Source organism: Argopecten irradians, chromosome 9 (genome assembly GCF_041381155.1).
Source record: "Argopecten irradians isolate NY chromosome 9, Ai_NY, whole genome shotgun sequence".
Classification (NCBI taxonomy): Eukaryota; Metazoa; Mollusca; class Bivalvia; order Pectinida; family Pectinidae; genus Argopecten; species Argopecten irradians.
Window position 1 is genome coordinate 38,256,072 of NC_091142.1, and position 12,617 is coordinate 38,268,688.

General features: G+C 36.3%; 1 protein-coding gene across 2 annotated transcripts in view; it reads left to right on the forward strand.

Annotated features, from left to right (window-relative positions):
• The window catches only part of LOC138332269 (ubiquitin-associated and SH3 domain-containing protein B-like), a 32,017-nt gene that overhangs the window by 5,636 nt on the left and 13,764 nt on the right, over nucleotides 1-12,617 (forward strand). For both annotated transcript variants that reach the window (XR_011209802.1, XM_069280291.1), the window contains exons 3-5: nucleotides 3,344-3,397; nucleotides 3,811-3,997; nucleotides 5,573-5,765. Coding sequence is in view for 1 of the 2 variants with exons in the window: in XM_069280291.1 (XP_069136392.1) it covers nucleotides 3,344-3,397; nucleotides 3,811-3,997; nucleotides 5,573-5,765 (434 nt within the window). In the remaining variant the exon portion in view is untranslated. The remainder of the gene's footprint in view (nucleotides 1-3,343; nucleotides 3,398-3,810; nucleotides 3,998-5,572; nucleotides 5,766-12,617) is intronic.

A 12,617-nucleotide genomic window follows, 5' to 3' on the forward strand; every position in this document is an offset into this window, starting at 1 on the left:
TGGTATATTGGTAAAGAGTTTACTCAGTATTGTCTGACCATGGTATATTGGTAAAGAGTTTACTCAGTATTGTCTGACCATGGTATATTGGTAAAGAGTTTACTCAGTATTGTCTGACCATGGTATATTGGTAAAGAGTTAACTCAGTATTGTCTGACCATGGTATATTGGTAAAGAGTTTACTCAGTATTGTCTGACCATGGTATATTGGTAAAGAGTTTACTCAGTATTGTCTGACCATGGTATATTGGTAAAGAGTTTACTCAGTATTGTCTGACCATGGTATATTGGTAAAGAGTTAACTCAGTATTGTCTGACCATGGTATATTGGTAAAGAGTTTACTCAGTATTGTCTGACCATGGTATATTGGTAAAGAGTTTACTCAGTATTGTCTGACCATGGTATATTGGTAAAGAGTTTACTCAGTATTGTCTGACCATGGTATATTGGTAAAGAGTTTACTCAGTATTGTCTGACCATGGTATATTGGTAAAGAGTTTACTCAGTATTGTCTGACCATGGTATATTGGTAAAGAGTTTACTCAGTATTGTCTGACCATGGTATATTGGTAAAGAGTTTACTCAGTATTGTCTGACCATGGTATATTGGTAAAGAGTTTACTCAGTATTGTCTGACCATGGTATATTGGTAAAGAGTTTACTCAGTATTGTCTGACCATGGTATATTGGTAAAGAGTTTACTCAGTATTGTCTGACCATGGTATATTGGTAAAGAGTTTACTCAGTATTGTCTGACCATGGTATATTGGTAAAGAGTTTACTCAGTATTGTCTGACCATGGTATATTGGTAAAGAGTTTACTCAGTATTGTCTGACCATGGTATATTGGTAAAGAGTTTAACTCAGTATTGTCTGACCATGGTATATTGGTAAAGAGTTTACTCAGTATTGTCTGACCATGGTATATTGGTAAAGAGTTTACTCAGTATTGTCTGACCATGGTATATTGGTAAAGAGTTTACTCAGTATTGTCTGACCATGGTATATTGGTAAAGAGTTACTTTACTGAGTATAGTCTGACCATGGTATATTGGTAAAGAGTTTACTCAGTATTGTCTGACCATGGTATATTGGTAAAGAGTTTACTCAGTATTGTCTGACCATGGTATATTGGTAAAGAGTTTACTCAGTATTGTCTGACCATGGTATATTGGTAAAGAGTTAACTCAGTATTGTCTGACCATGGTATATTGGTAAAGAGTTTACTCAGTATTGTCTGACCATGTATATTGGTAAAGAGTTTACTCAGTATTGTCTGACCATGGTATATTGGTAAAGAGTTTACTCAGTATTGTCTGACCATGGTATATTGGTAAAGAGTTTTACTCATGGTATTGTCTGACCATGGTATATTGGTAAAGAGTTTACTCAGTATTGTCTGACCATGGTATATTGGTAAAGAGTTTACTCAGTATTGTCTGACCATGGTATATTGGTAAAGAGTCTCAGTATTGTCTGACCATGGTATATTGGTAAAGAGTTTACTCAGTATTGTCTGACCATGGTATATTGGTAATGAGTTTAATCAGTATTGTCTGACCATGGTATATTGGTAAAGAGTTAACTCAGTATTGTCTGACCATGGTATATTGGTAAAGAGTTTACTCAGTATTGTCTGACCATGGTATATTGGTAAAGAGTTTACTCAGTATTGTCTGACCATGGTATATTGGTAAAGAGTTTACTCAGTATTGTCTGACCATGGTATATTGGTAAAGAGTTTACTCAGTATATTGTCTGACCATGGTATATTGGTAAAGAGTTTACTCAGTATTGTCTGACCATGGTATATTGGTAAAGAGTTTACTCATATATTGTCTGACCATGGTATATTGGTAAAGAGTTTAACTCAGTATTGTCTGACCATGGTATATTGGTAAAGAGTTTACTCAGTATTGTCTGACCATGGTATATTGGTAAAGAGTTAACTCAGTATTGTCTGACCATGGTATATTGGTAAAGAGTTTACTCAGTATTGTCTGACCATGGTATATTGGTAAAGAGTTTACTCAGTATTGTCTGACCAAATTGGTAAAGAGTTTAACTCAGTATTGTCTGACCATGGTATATTGGTAAAGAGTTTAACTCAGTATTGTCTGACCATGGTATATTGGTAAAGAGTTTACTCAGTATTGTCTGACCATGGTATATTGGTAAAGAGTTTAACTCAGTATTGTCTGACCATGGTATATTGGTAAAGAGTTAACTCAGTATTGTCTGACCATGGTATATTGGTAAAGAGTTTACTCAGTATTGTCTGACCATGGTATATTGGTAAAGAGTTTACTCAGTATTGTCTGACCATGGTATATTGGTAAAGAGTTAACTCAGTATTGTCTGACCATGGTATATTGGTAAAGAGTTTACTCAGTATTGTCTGACCATGGTATATTGGTAAAGAGTTTACTCAGTATTGTCTGACCATGGTATATTGGTAAAGAGTTTACTCAGTATTGTCTGACCATGGTATATTGGTAAAGAGTTTAACTCAGTATTGTCTGACCATGGTATATTGGTAAAGAGTTAACTCAGTATTGTCTGACCATGGTATATTGGTAAAGAGTTAACTCAGTATTGTCTGACCATGGTATATTGGTAAAGAGTTAACTCAGTATTGTCTGACCATGGTATATTGGTAAAGAGTTAACTCAGTATTGTCTGACCATGGTATATTGGTAAGAGTTTACTCAGTATTGTCTGACCATGGTATATTAATAGTAACCAGTAGTTGTCAGTACTGACCATGGTATATTGGTAAAGAGTTTACTCAGTATTGTCTGACCATGGTATATTGGTAAAGAGTTTACTCAGTATTGTCTGACATGACCATGGTATATTGGTAAAGAGTTAACTCAGTATTGTCTGACCATGGTATATTGGTAAAGAGTTAACTCAGTATTGTCTGACCATGGTATATTGGTAAAGAGTTTTACTCAGTATTGTGCTGTACCATGGTATATTGGTAAAGAGTTAACTCAGTATTGTCTGACCATGATATATTGGTAAAGAGTTTACTCAGTATTTGTCTGACCATGATATATTGGTAAAGAGTTTACTCAGTATTGTCTGACCATGGTATATTGGTAACGAGTTTACTCAGTATTGTCTGACCATGGTATATTGGTAAAGAGTTTACTCAGTATTGTCTGACCATGGTATATTGGTAAAGAGTTTACTCAGTATTGTCTGACCATGGTATATTGGTAAAGAGTTAACTCAGTATTGTCTGACCATGATATATTGGTAAAGAGTTTACTCAGTATACTTAAATGCTCTGAATATCGTTTAAAAGTTTGAACATATTATGACATGTTTTTGTAGGGAGAAGGCTATAGCAGCTACAGGAGACAGTGGTGTACAGTTGGCCTCAGACTGGTAAGGAGATTAATGTCTCATTGAAGATATAATCAGATCAAAAGTTGTTTATTAATGTAGTAGGTAAAACCTAAAACCGTACAGCCAGGTAACAAATTTCTTTTAATGTCTCATGAAAAAATGATCTTGGGCTAGCGAAATGTTTCTTATTAATGCATTGTATGAAAAGTAATCTTGTACAGCTAACAAGTTTCCTATGAATGACTTGTAGAAAAATGCTGATGAAAAGCAATGTAGTTATATAGTATACTAATGTCAACATTGAATTAGGTATGATGTTGTTCATTGATATTTTGTGGATTAATTCTTTTCAATTTGAACAATAAAAGAATTATATATAAATTTACATTATTACAATGTATTAATTTAAAGGAGAATTGTCTTAAGATACAATTTTTGTATTTGTGTAACAGGCTGCTTTCACATGTGAATGACCCTCATCTCGACCAGAACAACGCTCGCGAGTATATACTCTATCTCTGCCCCCAGGGGGCGCTGCAGAAGGAAGTGACAGAGTTTGCGGAGAAGTCTCTCAGCACCTGTGGTTGGAACGGATCCCATGCCTACTTCCCACATATAACACTCTGTCCTTTCTTTACTGTAAGTTACTGCTGGAAAAGACTTTTCCTTTACTTTGGGGTTTACTGGCCATTCTTTACTGTAAGTTACTGCTGGAAAAGACTTTTCCTTTACTTTGGGGTTTACTGGCCTTTCTTTACTGTAAGTTACTACTGGAAAAGACTTTTCCTTTACTTTGGGGTTTACTGGCCTTTCTTTACTGTAAGTTACTGCTGGAAAAGACATCTCCTTTACTTTGGGGTTTACTGGCCTTTCTTTACTGTAAGTTACTGCTGGAAAAGACTTTTCCTTTACTTTGGGGTTTACTGGCCTTTCTTTACTGTAAGTTACTGCTGGAAAAGACTTTTCCTTTACTTTGGTGTTTACTGGCCTTTCTTTACTGCAAGTTACTGCTGGAAAAGACTTTTCCTTTACTTTGGTGTTTACTGGCCTTTCTTTACTGTAAGTTACTGCTGGAAAAGACTTTTCTTTTACTTTGGGGTTTACTGGCCTTTCTTTACTGTAAGTTACTGCTGGAAAATACTTTTCCTTTACTTTGGGGTTTACTGGCCTTTCTTTACTGTAAGTTACTACTGGAAAAGACTTTTCCTTTACTTTAGGGATTTTTGATACCATGTTATCACAAGTAAAGACTTTTCCTTTACTTTGGGGTTTACTGGCCTTTCTTTACTGTAAGTTACTACTGGAAAAGACTTTTCCTTTACTTTGGGGTTTACTGGCCTTTCTTTACTGTAAGTTACTGCTGGAAAAGACATCTCCTTTACTTTGGGGTTTACTGGCCTTTCTTTACTGTAAGTTACTACTGGAAAAGACTTTTCCTTTACTTTGGGGTTTACTGGCCTTTCTTTACTGTAAGTTACTGCTGGAAAAGACTTTTCCTTTACTTTGGTGTTTACTGGCCTTTCTTTACTGTAAGTTACTGCTGGAAAAGACTTTTCCTTTACTTTGGGGTTTACTGGCCTTTCTTTACTGTAAGTTACTGCTGGAAAAGACTTTTCCTTTACTTTGGGGTTTACTGGCCTTTCTTTACTGTAAGTTACTGCTGGAAAAGACTTTTCCTTTACTTTAGGGTTTTTTGATACCATGTTATCACAAGCCTTCCACTTCTGAGTCACAAGTTTGAATACGATTCCATGTGAGGCAGTTGCCAGGTACTGACTGCTGGTCAGTGGCTTCACCAACAAACCTGACACATTCTTTAACACACCTTGCTGTTTATATGACATTTAACAAACAAAACTAAACCAAAGATTTTCTAAAAATTACATATTTTTGTGGCAATACTATTTTGTTTGCTTTAGAAGTATTTTGGAAAATCACAGAAATTGTGCACAATCAAGGTTTTTAAACTGAATAAAATGAACGTGCACATAAACTAACATGCCCAAACTGAAATTTTTATGCATTAATTTTTCTGACGTTACCAACTTTTGCAAATGCATGCAAATTTGTTTGCCCTTCTTTCCTTAATTAAAGTAAAACTTACGGTGATATGATCAGACTAAAAAGTAAAGACATACGTCCCGTAGTACATTATGATCCTAGATCAGTCTGATTGCCATGGTAACATTAATAACTATTTGATTGACCTACTAGGTAGAAGATGCGAAAGTCCATGAAGTCACACGGGCTGTTCTGAAGATGGAAACCAAACTACGACAGGCACCAGGCAAAATGAAGCTGGACTTTTTTAGTCAAATAAATTTCATCGGATTGTTTGTACAAGAAGACTTCTACAGATACCTGTCAGATATAACCAATCAGGTCGGGGAGGAACTGAAAAAGTCAGGTATGGGTAAAATCAGGTCGTGGGAGGAACTGAAAAAATCAGGTATGGGTAAAATCAGTTGGGGGAGAAACTGAAAACGTCAGGTATGGATGGGTAAACTCAGGTAGGAGAGGAACTAAAAAAGTCAGGTATGGGTAAAATCAGAGAGGAGAGGAACAAAAAAAGTCAGGTATGGGTAAAATCAGGTAGGAGAGGAACTAAAAAAGTCAGGTATGGGTAAAATCAGGTAGGAGAGGAACAAAAAAAGTCAGGTAAGGTTAAAATCAGATAGGAGAGGAACTAAAAAAGTCAGGTATGGGTAAAATCAGGTAGGAGAGGAACTAAAAAAGTCAGGTATGGGTAAAATCAGGTAGGAGAGGAACAAAAAAAGTCAAGTAAAAGTTAAATCAGACAGGAGAGGAACTAAGAAAGTCAGGTATGGGTAAAATCAGGTAGGAGAGGAACTAAAAAAGTCAGGTAAGGGTAAAATCAGATAGGAGAGGAATGGAAAAAGTCAGGTATGGGTAAAATCAGATAGGAGAGGAACTAAAAAAGTCAGGTATGGGTAAAATCAGGTAGGAGAGGAACTAAAAAAGTCAGGTAAGGTTAAAATCAGATAGGAGAGGAACTGAAAAAGTCAGGTATGGGTAAAATCAGGTAGGAGAGGAACTAAAAAAGTCAGGTATAGGTAAAATCAGGTAGGAGAGGAACTAAAAAAGTCAGGTAAGAGTTAAATCAGATGGGAGAGGAACCAAGAAAGTCAGGTATGGGTAAAATCAGGTAGGAGAGGAACTAAAAAAGTCAGGTAAGGTTAAAATCAGATAGGAGAGGAACTGAAAAAGTCAGGTATGGGTAAAATCAGGTAGGAGAGGAACTAAAAAAGTCAGGTATAGGTAAAATCAGGTAGGAGAGGAACTAAAAAAGTCAGGTAAGAGTTAAATCAGATGGGAGAGGAACCAAGAAAGTCAGGTATGGGTAAAATCAGGTAGGAGAGGAACTAAAAAAGTCAGGTAAGGGTAAAATCAGATAGGCGAGGAATGGAAATAGTCAGGTAAGGGTAAAATCAGATAGGAGAGGAATTGAAAAAGTCAGGTATGGGTAAAATCAGATAGGAGAGGAATGGAAAAAGTCAGGTAAGAGTAAAATCAGATAGGAGAGGAACTAAAAAAGTCAGGTATGGGTAAAATCAGATAGGAGAGGAATGGAAAAAGTCAGGTATGGGTAAAATCAGATAGGAGAGGAATGGAAAAAGTCAGGTAAGGGTAAAATCAGATAGGAGAGGAACTAAAAAAGTCAGGTAAGGGTAAAATCAGATAGGAGAGGAATGGAAAAAGTCAGGTATGGGTAAAATCAGATAGGAGAGGAATGGAAAAAGTCAGGTATGGGTAAAATCAGATAGGAGAGGAACTAAAAAAGTCAGGTATGGGTAAAATCAGATAGGAGAGGAATGGAAAAAGTCAGGTATGGGGTAAAATCAGATAGGAGAGGAATGGGAAAAAGTCAGGTATGGGTAAAATCAGATAGGAGAGGAATGGAAAAAGTCAGGTAAGGGTAAAATCAGATAGGAGAGGAATGGAAAAAGTCAGGTATGGGTAAAATCAGATAGGAGAGGAATGGAAAAAGTCAGGTATGGGTAAAATCAGATAGGAGAGGAATGGAAAAAGTCAGGTAAGGGTAAAATCAGATAGGAGAGGAATGGAAAAAGTCAGGTAATGGGTAAAATCAGATAGGAGAGGAATTGAAAAAGTCAGGTATGGGTAAAATCAGATAGGAGAGGAGGAATGGAAAAAGTCAGGTATGGGTAAAATCAGATAGGAGAGGAATGGAAAAAGTCAGGTATGGGTAAAATCAGATAGGAGAGGAATGGAAAAAGTCAGGTAAGGGTAAAATCAGATAGGAGAGGAATTGAAAAAGTCAGGTATGGGTAAAATCAGATAGGAGAGGAATGGAAAAAGTCAGGTATGGGTAAAATCAGATAGGAGAGGAATTGAAAAAGTCAGGTAAGGGTAAAATCAGATAGGAGAGGAATTGAAAAAGTCAGGTATGGGTAAAATCAGATAGGAGAGGAATCGAAAAAGTCAGGTAAGGGTAAAATCAGATAGGAGAGGAATGGAAAAAGTCAGGTATGGGTAAAATCAGATAGCAGAGGAACTAAAAAAGTCAGGTAAGGGTAAAATCAGATAGGAGAGGAATTGAAAAAGTCAGGTATGGGTAAAATCAGATAGGAGAGGAACTGAAAAAGTCAGGTATGGGTAAAATCAGATAGGAGAGGAACTAAAAAAGTCAGGTATGGGTAAAATCAGATAGGAGAGGAATTGAAAAAATCAGGTAAAGGTAAAATCAGATAGGAGAGGAACTTAAAAAGTCAGGTAAGGGTAAAATCAGATAGGAGAGGAACTAAAAAAGTCAGGTATGGGTAAAATCAGATAGGAGAGAAATTGAAAAAGTCAGGTATGGGTAAAATCAGATAGGAGAGAAATTGAAAAAGTCAGGTAAGGTTAAAATCAGATAGGAGAGGAACTAAAAAAGTCAGGTAAAGGTAAAATCAGATAGGAGAGGAATTGAAAAAGTCAGGTATGGGTAAAATCAGATAGGAGAGGAACTGAAAAAGTCAGGTATGGGTAAAATCAGATAGGAGAGGAATTGAAAAAGTCAGGTAAGGGTAAAATCAGATAGGAGAGGAACTAAAAAAGTCAGGTATGGGTAAAATCAGATAGGAGAGGAATTGAAAAAGTCAGGTAAGGGTAAAATCAGATAGGAGAGGAACTAAAAAAGTCAGGTATGGGTAAAATCAGATAGGAGAGGAATTGAAAAAGTCAGGTATGGGTAAAATCAGATAGGAGAGGAACTAAAAAAGTCAGGTATGGGTAAAATCAGATAGGAGAGGAACTAAAAAAGTCAGGTATGGGTAAAATCAGATAGGAGAGGAATTGAAAAAGTCAGGTGTGGGTAAAATCAGATAGGAGAGAAATTGAAAAAGTCAGGTAAGGTTAAAATCAGATAGGAGAGGAACTAAAAAAGTCAGGTATGGGTAAAATCAGATAGGAGAGGAACTAAAAAAGTCAGGTATGGGTAAAATCAGAGAGGAGAGGAATTGAAAAAGTCAGGTATGGGTAAAATCAGATAGGAGAGGAACTAAAAAAGTCAGGTAAGGGTAAAATCAGAGAGGAGAGGAATTGAAAAAGTCAGGTATGGGTAAAATCAGATAGGAGAGGAATTGAAAAAGTCAGGTATGGGTAAAATCAGGTAGGAGAGGAACAAAAAAAAGTCAGGTAAGGGTAAAATCAGATAGGAGAGGAATGGAAAAAGTCAGGTATGGGTAAAATCAGATAGGAGAGGAACTAAAAAAGTCAGGTATGGGTAAAATCAGATAGGAGAGGAATTGAAAAAGTCAGGTATGGGTAAAATCAGATAGGAGAGGAACTTAAAAAAGTCAGGTAAATGGTGTAAAATCAGATAGGAGAGGAACTAAAAAAGTCAGGTATGGGTAAAATCAGAGAGGAGAGGAATTGAAAAAGTCAGGTATGGGTAAAATCAGATAGGAGAGGAACTAAAAAAGTCAGGTAAGGGTAAAATCAGAGAGGAGAGGAATTGAAAAAGTCAGGTATGGGTAAAATCAGATAGGAGAGGAATTGAAAAAGTCAGGTATGGGTAAAATCAGGTAGGAGAGGAACAAAAAAAAGTCAGGTAAGGGTAAAATCAGATAGGAGAGGAATGGAAAAAGTCAGGTATGGGTAAAATCAGATAGGAGAGGAACTAAAAAAGTCAGGTAAGGGTAAAATCAGATAGGAGAGGAATTGAAAAAGTCAGGTATGGGTAAAATCAGATAGGAGAGGAACTAAAAAAGTCAGGTATGGGTAAAATCAGATAGGAGAGGAACTAAAAAAGTCAGGTAAGGGTAAAATCAGATAGGAGAGGAATTGAAAAAGTCAGGTATGGGTAAAATCAGATAGGAGAGGAATTGAAAAAGTCAGGTAAGGGTAAAATCAGATAGGAGAGGAATTGGAAAAAGTCAGGTATGGGTAAAATCAGATAGGAGAGGAACTAAAAAAGTCAGGTAAGGGTAAAATCAGATAGGAGAGGAATAGAAAAAGTCAGGTATGGGTAAAATCAGATAGGAGAGGAACTAAAAAAGTCAGGTAAGGGTAAAATCAGATAGGAGAGGAATAGAAAAAGTCAGGTAAGGGTAAAATCAGATAGGAGAGGAATTGAAAAAGTCAGGTATGGGTAAAATCAGATAGGAGAGGAACTAAAAAAGTCAGGTAAGGGTAAAATCAGAGAGGAGAGGAATTGAAAAAGTCAGGTTTGGGTAAAATCAGATAGGAGAGGAATTGAAAAAATCAGGTAAAGGTAAAATCAGATAGGAGAGGAATTGAAAAAGTCAGGTAGGGGTAAAATCAGATAGGAGAGGAACTAAAAAAGTCAGGTATGGGTAAAATCAGATAATAGAGGAACTAAAAAAGTCAGGTATGGGTAAAATCAGATAGGAGAGGAATTGAAAAAGTCAGGTATGGGTAAAATCAGATAGGAGAGGAACTAAAAAAGTCAGGTATGGGTAAAATCAGGTAGGAGAGGAACTAAAAAAGTCAGGTAAGTGTAAAATCAGATAGGAGAGAAATTGAAAAAGTCAGGTATGGGTAAAATCAGATAGGAGAGAAATTGAAAAAGTCAGGTAAGGTTAAAATCAGATAGGAGAGGAACTAAAAAAGTCAAGGTAAAGTTAAAATCAGATAGGAGAGGAACTAAAAAAGTCAGGTATGGGTAAAATCAGAGAGGAGAGGAATTGAAAAAGTCAGGTATGGGTAAAATCAGATAGGAGAGGAACTAAAAAAGTCAGGTAAGGGTAAAATCAGAGAGGAGAGGAATTGAAAAAGTCAGGTATGGGTAAAATCAGATAGGAGAGGAATTGAAAAAGTCAGGTATGAGTAAAATCAGGTAGGAGAGGAACAAAAAAAAAGTCAGGTAAGGGTAAAATCAGATAGGAGAGGAATGGAAAAAGTCAGGTATGGGTAAAATCAGATAGGAGAGGAACTAAAAAAGTCAGGTATGGGTAAAATCAGATAGGAGAGGAATTGAAAAAGTCAGGTATGGGTAAAATCAGATAGGAGAGGAACTAAAAAAGTCAGGTAAAGGTAAAATCAGATAGGAGAGGAACTAAAAAAGTCAGGTATGGGTAAAATCAGATAGGGAGAGAAATTGAAAAAGTCAGGTATGGGTAAAATCAGATAGGAGAGAAATTTGAAAAAGTCAGGTAAGGTTAAAATCAGATAGGAGAGGAACTAAAAAAGTCAGGTAAAGGTAGAAAATCAGATAGGAGAGGAATTGAAAAAGTCAGGTAGGGGTAAAATCAGATAGGAGAGGAACTAAAAAAGTCAGGTATGGGTAAAATCAGATAGGAGAGGAATTGAAAAAGTCAGGTAAGGGTAAAATCAGAGAGGAGAGGAACTAAAAAAGTCAGGTATGGGTAAAATCAAGATAGGAGAGGAATATGAAAAAGTCAGGTAAGGGTAAAATCAGATAGGAGAGGAACTAAAAAAGTCAGGTATGGGTAAAATCAGATAGGAGAGGAACTAAAAAAGTCAGGTATGGGTAAAATCAGATAGGAGAGGAATTTGAAAAAGTCAGAATAAGGGTAAGAATCCAGAATAGGAGAGGAACTAAAAAGTCAGGTATGGGGTAAAATCAGATAGGGAGAGGATGGAAAAAGTCAGTATGGGTAAAATCAGATAGGAGAGGAATGGAAAAAGTCAGGTATGGGTAAAATCAATAGGAGAGGAATTGAAAAGTCAGGTATGGGTAAAATCAGATAGGAGAGGAATTGAAAAAGTCAGGTAGGGGGTAAAATCAGATAGGAGAGGAATTGAAAAAGTCATGTATGGGTAAAATCAGATAGGAGAGGAATTGAAAAAGTCAGATAAGGGTAAAATCAGATAGGGAGAGGAACTGAAAAAGTCAGGTATGGGTAAAATCAGATAGGAGAGGAATAAAAAAGTCAGGTATGGAGGTAAAATCAAGATAGGAGAAGGAACTAAACAAAAGTCAGGTAAGGTATAAAATCATATAGGAGAGGAAATTGAAAAAAGTCAGGTAGGGGTAAAATCAGATAGGAAAGGAATTGAAAAAGTCAGGATATGGGTATAATACTCAGATAGGAGAGGAATTGAAAAAGTCAGGTAGGGGTTAAAATCATATAGGAGAGGAATTAAAAACAGTCAGGTATGGTAAATCAGATAGAGAGGAACTAAAAAGTCAGGTAAGGTAAATATCAGAAAGGAGAGGAATTGAAAAAGTCAGGTAAGGGTAAAATCAGATAGGAAGGAATTGAAAAAAGTGCAGGTATGGTAAAAATCAGAATAGGAGAGGAACTAAAAAAGTCAGGTATGGGTAAAATCAGATAGGAGAGGAATATAAAAAAGTCAGGTATGGGGTAAAAATCAGATATTGAGAGGAACTAAAAAAATTCATGTAAGGGTAAAATCAATAGGAGGGGGGAATATGAAAAAGTCAGGTAAGGGTAAATCAAACAGAGAGGAGAGGAATTGAAAAAGTCAGGTAAGATGGGGTAAAGATAATGACAGATAGGAGAGGAGCTAAAAAAGTCAGGTAAGGGTAAAATCAGAGAGGAGAGGAATTTAAAAAGTCAGGTATGGGTAAAATCAGATAGGAGAGGAATTGAAAAAAGTCAGGTAAAGGTTAAAATCAGATAGGAGAGGAACTTAAAAAGTCAGGTTATCAGTGGGTAAAAATTTCAAGGGATAGAGAGAGGAACTAAAAAAGTCAGGTATGGGTAAAATCAGATAGGATGAGGAACTGGAAAAAAGTCAGGTATGGGTAAAATCAGATAAGGAAGAGGAACTAGAAAAAGTCAGGTAT